Source organism: Sycon ciliatum, chromosome 1 (assembly GCF_964019385.1).
Source record: "Sycon ciliatum chromosome 1, ocSycCili1.1, whole genome shotgun sequence".
In the NCBI taxonomy this organism is placed as follows: Eukaryota; Metazoa; Porifera; class Calcarea; order Leucosolenida; family Sycettidae; genus Sycon; species Sycon ciliatum.
This window is the reverse complement of record NC_088643.1, coordinates 54,261,108-54,270,846: the sequence shown is the minus strand read 5'-3', so window position 1 is coordinate 54,270,846 and position 9,739 is coordinate 54,261,108. Positions and strand designations below refer to the sequence as shown.

Here is a 9,739-nt window from a genome sequence, read left to right as displayed (position 1 = left end):
TAATTATATTCTGCCACCATCAGCAGCCGCACCGCAATGCCGCATGTCTACTCGTGAGACAACCAGATCTGCAGCACATCATCCATCACAACTCACCAGTATCCTTCCTCCTCAGTCACGAAACAACACGCTCCGCTCATTTCCCCACTCCCTCATCGCAACGTGGAATCAGCTCCCACCTACCCCAGTGTCTGCTCCAGCGCCGGGTGAGCCGGGTAATCCACCCGGTTGGGCGGCGCTTGGACCTGGTTGAAAATATAGTACCGGGTCACCTGTGACCCGGTTGGTACATGTACTTTACACTTTCGAACTTTGAAAGGACTGACTACATGGCTTGTATCAAGAGTACATAACCCCCCCCCCCATTATGTACTCTTGCTTGTATGCAGGGAGTAGTACAATACCATTACATGTATGGTATTGTATTACTCCCTGCTTGTATGTGTCAGTCTGTCAGATACTTCTTCTTCTTTCGTAATTTTCTAATTCCTGTCCTCTCTTTTCTAAATGCGGCCTATCCATTCGCCTTTATATCATTGGGCCTAGTTCCCGTTTATTGTGTGTACCCGGCTCCGACCCGGTTAACGCGGTTGAAATGGTTGCGCCAGGTACACGTGTACCCGGCTGTCCTACAATCCTAGAGCAGACACTGCTACCCTTCTGCAGTCTCCCCCTTCTCGCAGAGGTATGCACACCTTCAAGAAAAATGTCAACGACCACTTGCGGCGCAGCAAGTGGGAGTTGGCCACAGACAGGTTATAACCTCTCCATCGCAGTCAACACACCAGCCTATACTGACCGCACTCCAGCTCCCTTCTACCCCTCTTTGATCCCCTTCGCTCAGCCTTAATATGCGGTTATCAGTTCTCTCCATCTTCCTACGGTGCATTGCTTTTACTATTCAACGGTTATGTCCTATCTCAATCTCAATTTCTCCCCATTATCGTTTGCAAAGCCTTTGGGTAATCCTGAAATAAAGATTATTATTACATTGCAAAGCCGGAGCCTCCCTCTTGGATGCACATGTTTTTTTCTCCTATGTATCGGCGCACAGGAGTAACGATGATTCCGAGACCTTTGGTCGGAGGAGTTACTTTTGCCCCGCCGCCACTTCCATGATGAGTTCCATCCAATATGCCACCGCCCCCGCTGTGTGCAGCATCTGATGGTTCTGTGGTATTCAGTGAAAAAAAATGTACGAGCTCGCAATCCTAGGCTACGAGTACACGTGGTTGTTGTTGTATGCAATACCGGTACGCATACGCGCATGCACTTGTTTGTTCCTTTTGTAGATCTACTGCGTACCGGCGCGTACCAGCTACAGTACCAGTACAGTACGAGCACTTCACCACTCCACGTACTGAGTCTGTACTCAGCAGGTCAGGAAGTGGAAAGTACACAGTACATTACTACTCTATGGTTGTCTCCTGAGAAGTGAGAGTCAGGATCCCTGGTTACCACCAAATGCAGAATAGAAGTCAAGGAAGACCATGAAGACCATCAGGCTTCGCCCAGAACAAATCTTCTAGTCCTTCGGCTCAGGGAAACTATGGCCTGGCGGCCAACGGCGCCTTCGTCGGCATTAGGAGTAGCCGTGTATAGTTTCTCTGCAAGAAACGAACGGGAGTTGTCCATTGATGTTGGAGAGGAAGTGAGAATTATCGAGGAGAGTACTTGTGGTGGCTGGTATCGTGGCTTCATCTATGGTCCAGCACCGAGAAGAGTGGGAATATTTCCATCGACTTATGTTCATCGGACACCATGCGTGACAGTAAACCGCGGAAAGAAGTCCATCACTGTGCAAAAGGAGGATGCCATTGCCCTGGAAGTGGCTTCGGTGCTCCGGGAATGGATGACACAATGGAAGGAGCTGTATGTCAACCTTGGAGGCCCTGTGATGCTTGCTCTGAGAGCGACAATGGTACAGCTGATCAAGTGGCGAAGGGATATTCTGCTGGGATCCCTCCGCTCAGACCAACTCCTGCCTATAAAGTCGAAGATTGCCAGTAAAATCGACTGGGGTAACAAAGAGCTAAACTTGTTTCCAGTAATTCGTAATGAGCAGCATGACGAGGTGGATGTGAAGAATACGAGTGTGGTAGATCTGTATCAGATGTGCGTGAATCATACAATGAAACAGAGTAATGCTGGAGGCATGACAGAGCCATCGACGTCCACGCAGCTCAATCACATTTATTGTGAGATCGAGGAGATCAGCTGCCTCGTGCAAGGAGAGGACACAGATCTGCTGTTCAGTCTTTATGACAGTAAGCGCCAGATCTACCTCAGCGAGCGTTTCTTGATGCGCTGTAATAAGTCGGGCAACCCAGTGAGCATGGCAAGTACTGGTGTCGTTGAGCGCCAGTGTGTGTTCACGGACCTGGACAAGGAGGATATCGCCAATCTGCAGGACTGCTATTTGGTATGCCATGTTGTCAGGTGTGGACGCATGGACTTGAACAGCAAGAAAAGCAACGGCATGTTCCGACGGCCCTCTGGCTGTGCTGCCATCCCGCTGCAAAGCCTAAAAACGCTCAACGCGTCAGACAGCACACTGCGTCACGTCACAGCACATTGCTTCCCGTTTGCAGAGGAGAAAGATTTCTCCTCGCTGCATGAGCAGGTCATAAAGAAGCTGGTGAAGACAACAGACCGCTCAGGGACAATATCTGCTGCCATGCGCACCATGCAAGGTGACCTTTCAACACTACGAGAACAGTATGTAAACCTGATTGATAGGAACACATGTCTTGTTCGAAAGCTGGGAATCGCTGAAATCGTCAAGCCGGGTGAATTTCGCAATGACTTCTTCCTCACCATCGAGAAAGGTGACTTTGAGAAATCCAGCAAATCGCCGCCCAACGTGGAGATTCTCGTGCAGGTTGTAAAGAGCGATGGCAAGATCCTGAAAGCTATTTGTGCAGCTGCAAATCAAGATCCGATCGACGAGTTCCGCTGCTTTATAATCTATCACTGCGCCAACCCGCGGTGGCACGAGACGATCAGACTGGCAATTCCGGTCAATGTGATCAACGACGTCCAGGTGCGCTTCACCATACATCACTGCTCATCTAGTGGTAGCTGCACAGATCAGAAGGTGGTACATCTCAAGCCAGTCTTACAGAACGGCACCACGATACAGGATGGCACGTACACGCTAAGTATCGACTCAACACGGGAAGCTTTGGTGTGTAGTACCAGGGTGTGTTCGACGAAGCTAACCCAGGACATTAACCTGCTTGGCCTGCTGCGATGGCGTCTGCTGAAGAAGCCAGAGCTGGTCTATGCCCTGAAGAACGTCCTTCTTGTAAACGGCAAGGACATCTGCCTGTTCATGCAGGACATCTTCGATGCACTCTTCTCCATTCTCGACCAGGAGGACGATATGTGTGGGCAGCTTGCATTCAACGCCATAGTCCGGATTATCAACCTGTTCCTCGACTCCCAGTATGCACAATACCGGGAAAGCCTTGATGTGTATATCAACATGCACTTCTCTGGAGCTCTAGTGTACAAGAAGATCATCAACAACATCAGGGGATATCTCGACCATGGTTCAGATCCTGAGGTCACCAGTACTTTACTCTATGTGCTCTACAGCCTGGAGTACTTGCTCAAGTTTGTTGTCCAGTCAAGGTGCCTCTTTGCGCGGTCTACCCATACCATTGGGTTTTCAAGCTTCAAGGAGAACATCCGATTGACCATTCTCTCCATCGCAAGCTTCCTGACCAATCCGTCACCAACACTACGCCTGACGCAGAAGGTAGCACTCAAGCAGCTTGGGGTGGTGTGCCAGCAACTGCTGCTGAATGTTTGTGAGCCAGCTGACCTTGGACATGTCATCATTGACGTTGTCAGGGCTGTGCCAGCGTCGTCTCTCAATCATCCATTGTTGCTGCCCAAGCTGCGTTTCATGAAGAGCATCGTCCAGAGCAAGTTGTTTGAAGTATCCAACTGCAACACACAGCTCCTGCAGAAGTTCCTCACGGATGCTAGTGTCTATCTACAGCGACTGGAAGAGCCATCGGCCGTGCTCGACCTAATCTCTGCTCTGGCTGGCAAGCTGGAGGCAGTTCATTCGCAGGAAAGTAAAGGAATGAAGATGGTCGTTCGAATTCTTTTTACTGACCTGGTGCAGTTCATTGTCTCGTCCAACGCAGCAGGAAGCCACCAGTCGCTAATGACCGTTGCATGCTGCAGTCTTCTCAGCTTCATGCGCTCAGCGAGAGCGGACGACTTCCAGGAAATCATCAACCCATCTGCAGAATCTCTGCAGCTAGTCGAGCAGCTGTGCACCACATTCTCGTCCCTGATTAGTGACAGCATGGATTGCAAGGCATGGCATACACTGTCCATCCTCCAGGCAGATATCATTGCTGTGACCTTTGCGAATATTGCAGAGAAGGTCTTCATCGCGTTCAGCGGCTCATCACAGTTTGAGACCAGGGCCACCGAGCTCTTGCTATCGCTATTCGAGCTGGGTGGTTCGCTGATTACGCACAACCTACTGCAGTTGGATACGCTCTCACCAGGTCGCCGCCTTATCATTGAGCAGCGATGTGGTGACATTCGTGTGTCAGTAGCTGAAACCATGGTTAAAATGTGGCATGCACTCGGTGCCAATCAGAACTCCTATGCCTTTGCCATACCAAGTGTGATTGTGCGCTCATCGCTGGTCAGGGAGGAGTCCGTACAGAGGTTGCTATTGCCACTGTACGTTGACCTGCTCATCCATGCCTACAACTCGTGCGAAGATGGACTCAGTGACTTCTACGATGACATGACAGCTTCGTTGCACTCTATGATCACCAACGGAAGCGGTGATGACACGTTCGTGACCGGTCTAGAAGACGTGTGGGAAGCTGGCATTCGAAACGCGTCTCTGGATGCCAAGGGCAAGGAGCAGTGTTTAGATGTCGTGAAGCGCATTCGAACGCTGACGTCTCTTCTGATCGACTACCGCGGCATCCGGGCAGGTGTCGTAGACACGTCTTCACCGGCTGGCCTCAGTCTGCACATCAACATTGTCTACAACCTGATGTGCTTCTACAAGACCACCGACCAGCTGGAGATGAGTGCAAGCTGCTTGCTGATGCTGATAGAGCTCAACGTGGCTGCGGAGAACTGGACGGAAGCAGGCTTTGCGTACCTGACCTGTGCCGACACGTTAGACTTTGGCGACAAGCAGGCTGTGCCGTCTGTCCTGACGTTCCCACACCAGTCATCGGAGGAGCGCAAAGCAGCACTGCTTATGGAGAGTATCACTGCTTTGGGCAAAGGAAACTTATGGGAAAAGGGCATTGAAGTATGTGAGATGTATTCCAGGTTTCTGAAGCAGAACAGCTACGACTTTCAGCGCGTTAGCGAGGTTCTTCGTACGGAAGCTAGCTACTTTGAATCTATCGTGTCCATTCATCGCCCATCTCGTGAGTACTTCAGAGTTGGCTACTACGGCAGGGGCTTCTGGCCATTCCTGCGAAACAAGGTGTACGTGTACCGCGGTCGTGAGTATGAGAAGCTCGGCGCATTCTCTGAGCGTATACTGCAGGGATATCCTGGTGCTGAGCTGATGAAGACGAATCAACCGCCCGGCGATGACACAATGCAGAGTGACAAGCGCTACCTGCAGATCTGCACTGTGAAGCCAGTTGCATGCGAGAACCCGGTCGCAGATCACGACAATGTCAATCCTTACATTGCGGAGTTCTACCTGACGAATCGGGTCTCGCAGTTCGTCTACTCGCGTCCATTCCACAAGGGCGTGAAGGACAAGGAGAACGAGTTCAAGAGTTTGTGGCTGGAACGGACGACGGTGGACACTGTCAACGAGCTGCCAAACATCTTGCCATGGGCAGAAGTCATCAACACAACCGTAAGTTGAGTAAAGCGAAATGCTGTTTGCTATGACTTTGTGTTGTGTACAGTTCAGGACATTGAAATTCAGTGGAATGACTGGGGGCAGCCAGCACCCTCACTGTGTAGGGAGTTCATACAACAAACACGTAACTGGCGAATGTGTACTTGCTGTGCACACACCATGTGCCGAGATGTTCGATTTTTGGCTAGACAGATCTCTGCACCTCGAAAAATGGAGTACCTTTCCTGAACCCTGCCTAGAATTTGTAGTTTGCAGTGGAGTCATTTGCATTACTGTCCCAGCCCTACTGCATGCCTCAGTCCCAGAATCTTTCCGGGCTCTGGTTTGGACATGTATATTTGTTGCGCTGTGCTGAGCTGTGCATGAACAGGTATCTTACTCTCAGCACAGCATTATGCAACGTTATATGTAATTATGGCAATTAATACCCGGGATATCAAGCGCCCACGTGGCCGACCCCATCTCAGATGGATTGACAATATTAGAAATGATCTAAAGCACGCCAATATTGATATTTCTGACTGTTTTGAACTGGCTCTAGACAAGAAAAAATGGCTGATGCTTGTGGAAAAATGTGCTGCGCTTGCGCAGTTGTTCTTACTGCGATACGTTCTAACAATAATGAGATGCCTTTTGTCGGCTCTTCTGCCTGGATTTCGTTGACAGATGCGTTAAGCCCATGGATCCTTCCATGAGTGACATGCGAACTGTAACTATTATTATATGCAGTGCGTCACTGGTGTTTTCTTACCCATCAATTTTCTTCTGTGCATGTCTTGTTTTGTGTGAAACAGGTAAGAGACATTTCCCCGATCGAGAATGGCGTTGAGACGATGCTGGCGAAGAACAAGGAGCTAATCGGACTGATCCAATCCCACAAGAACCCAGGCAAGAACATCAACCCACTCAGCATGGCACTGAACGGTGTTATCGACGCTGCTGTCATGGGTGGTGTTGACAACTATGAGAAGGCCTTCTTCACTCAAGTATACCTGGAGGAAAACCCTGAAGATAAGCCACTTGTTGACGAACTGAAGAAACTGATTGTGCAACAGGTGAGTGGATTTTGTACATAATAATAATGATATAGTAAGTGGCTGTCCATAAAGTCCAAAGTTTAATATCGATCTTTTATACAAAACGAAAAAGTTTCGTTTATGGGTGGGTGGGTCAAAGAGAGTTTCGTTTAAAAAAATTTTGATAGCTGAAACATCAATTCACTCTAGCTAGCTGTCAAGTCACTTTTCGTTCAGCGGAGTGGATGGGTGGGGGGGGGGGGGGGGAGGGGTCATATAAACTGAACTTTTTCGTTCTGTGAAAACTATCGATAATGCCGGATGGCCCCTAACATGACACACACATGACATGTTTTTGCAAGTACACTCCATGTGTTACTTCTGTAGGCTGCTGAAGGGGTTTGATAATGAGGGGTCAGGGTTCTAGCCAAAGGAGGGTGGGGGACGCAATGCCCCCCCCCCCCACACACACACTCACTTGTCGATATTTGTGTATTTTCAGGCAATTCAACGAAAATGCAGCTGATAGTCACTAAACAGAGCCAGAGGGTTCAAAAAAGCACACCTGTCTGTGGCGAAGTCCGGGGTTCGCCTCCGTATGTTGCATTTTGCATGGCAAGACAATTTTTGAAAATGGATAACAGGTGACTGTTTCCCCTGCCCCCCCCCCCCCTACTACTACTTGGACCTGGCTAGAACCCTGGGGGTGCTTGGGCTGCTCATTGTCAGCTTGAGATACCGGAACAATAGACAAAGCAATCGTCCAACAACAACATGGATAAACTCTGGTGTGTTCGGACCGTACTTTGCACAGCGGGGAGCTTCAGTGCTGCTCAAAAAGCCAAGTTGGAGCTATGAATGAAGGCTTATGTCTGTAAAAATATTCCTACAGTATCTGGAGCTATACCTGTAGTATTATGCATACAGTACTAGAAAGATACCTTTGTCCACGAAATGCTCAACAGTAACCAAGTCAATGCCACGACGGGGTAGACCTTCCTTGCAAAGAAGGCTGAACAAGGTTTTTCTTGCGACTTGAGTTTCGGGCTATGCCATCCTCATACACCATAGTTCCAAGGTGTTGGAATAATTTCGCCTTTGGGTCGCATTTTGCGAAACTGGAGTTGCAAGAAAAACCTTGTTCAGCCTTCTTCGTAGTAAACAAACTGATGCAACTTACTTGCTGCAAATAAGTGGTGTGCTTCTCATTGCTGATTGGTCAGACCCATTGATCTGTTGTAGCTACATTCCTTCCTGTTCATGCTGTACATGTACATGCACATATAAACAATGTATCCGATCTGTCAGGTCGAACCAGGGATTTGAGTAAACCCGGGAGAGAACACAGCGTAAAAAGCATGGGCAAATGTGTGCCTCACATTTCTTGGGAAAGCCCCTGACTAGAAATCGCAGAATTTTGGGTATGTTGTGTTTCACAGCCAGCTGGTTGAGCCTCATTTATCTATGTTTGTGCTGATGAATCTACAAAATAAGGCCAGTGCTGCTCAAAGACTATGATGGTTTTCATTATCTTTGTGTGTGTGTGTGTGTGTGTGTGTGTGTGTGTGTGTGTGTGCGCGCGCGCGCGCGCGTGTGCACGTGTGCGCGTCTTCATACGTCGATGTGTGTGCATCAGGTGTCCATTCTTGAAGATGGGCTTCAAGTGCATCAAGCCCAAGCCCCGGAGAACTTGCTGCCTTTCCATGAGAAGATGGCGGGCTTGTTTATCCAGATGAAAAAGAAATCAGACAGCATCCAGCAAGTTTACCAGTCTGTTTGACCACCGCAAGAACACATGTACAGTGTCGAGTTCTTTTTTAAAACAGTTGTCCTATTTCCAATATCCTCGTTCTACTGTACAGGTCATTATTATTATTTACCGGTATTAACTTTTATTTTTCTAGGGCATTTCCCACAGACTTATGATCTCCATAATAATAAAAATAAGCCCGGGCTTATTGTCAACCAGTTGAACTGCTTACATGACGATTGTACAGCCTACAGGGCTGAGTTCACGTGGATGACTGCGAGTTCTGCATGCATTTTATTAGTCAAAGTGCACATGAACGCAGTGGTAAATGCTCGTAAATGATGAAATTTAAATTTAGATCAAGAAAAGCCTGCTCACACTTGTACTGCCTTTCTGGATGTCAATTTTGTTTCGAAATGGCGAAGCCCTCACTGAACGAAGAATCAGAAGAAAAATTACCAAGAACAGAAATAAAAGAGAATCCTCTCAGATTCACCGTTACACGCATACATGGCAATCATTGTGTACTGGTAGCTCAACATACTGTAGTGTCTTCTATAGAAGCCTGTTTTGAATACAAGCCTGATTTTTAAGATACTCTGTCAGCACATAAGCCTGGTTTAGTGTTGACAAACATAGAGATACCTGGTTTGAATAGAAGCCTGACTTGAATAGAAAGAAGCCTAGCACTGACATCGGCTTATACGGCCGTAAGCACCAGCTGCTTCTATACGCGACATTACAGTAATCAATTTTCCGTAACCCAAAAGTCCCTGATCCCCTATGCATTATGCGCAGGGAGTCGTTTTGGTACGGTTCCCTGATTATGCGCAAGACTCCCCAAGAGTACATTACCCCTCTTGCCAAGAGTACATTATGGCTATGTACTCTTGATAAGATAACCCCCGTATTATGTACTCTTGGTATAAGCTATAACCATTGTCCCAACCACAATATGGTTACTATAATTATGTAGTATGTACTCTGTCAGCACATAAGCCTGGTTTAGTGTTGACAAACATAGAGATACCTGGTTTGAATAGAAGCCTGACTTGAATAGAAAGAAGCCTAGCACTGACATCGGCTTATACGGCC

The 9,739-nt window shown here is 48.2% G+C and overlaps 1 protein-coding gene across 1 annotated transcript; it reads left to right on the top strand.

Annotated features, from left to right (window-relative positions):
• The first annotated feature begins 1,489 nt into the window (after positions 1 to 1,489).
• On the top strand, positions 1,490 to 9,085 carry LOC135831067 (dedicator of cytokinesis protein 2-like). Its single transcript, XM_065343319.1, has 3 exons — positions 1,490 to 5,872; positions 6,673 to 6,933; positions 8,531 to 9,085. The coding sequence occupies exons 1-3, from the start codon at positions 1,550 to 1,552 to the stop codon at positions 8,672 to 8,674; spliced, it is 4,728 nt and encodes a 1,575-aa protein (XP_065199391.1). The 5' UTR covers positions 1,490 to 1,549; the 3' UTR covers positions 8,675 to 9,085.
• The last annotated feature ends 654 nt before the right edge of the window (positions 9,086 to 9,739 follow it).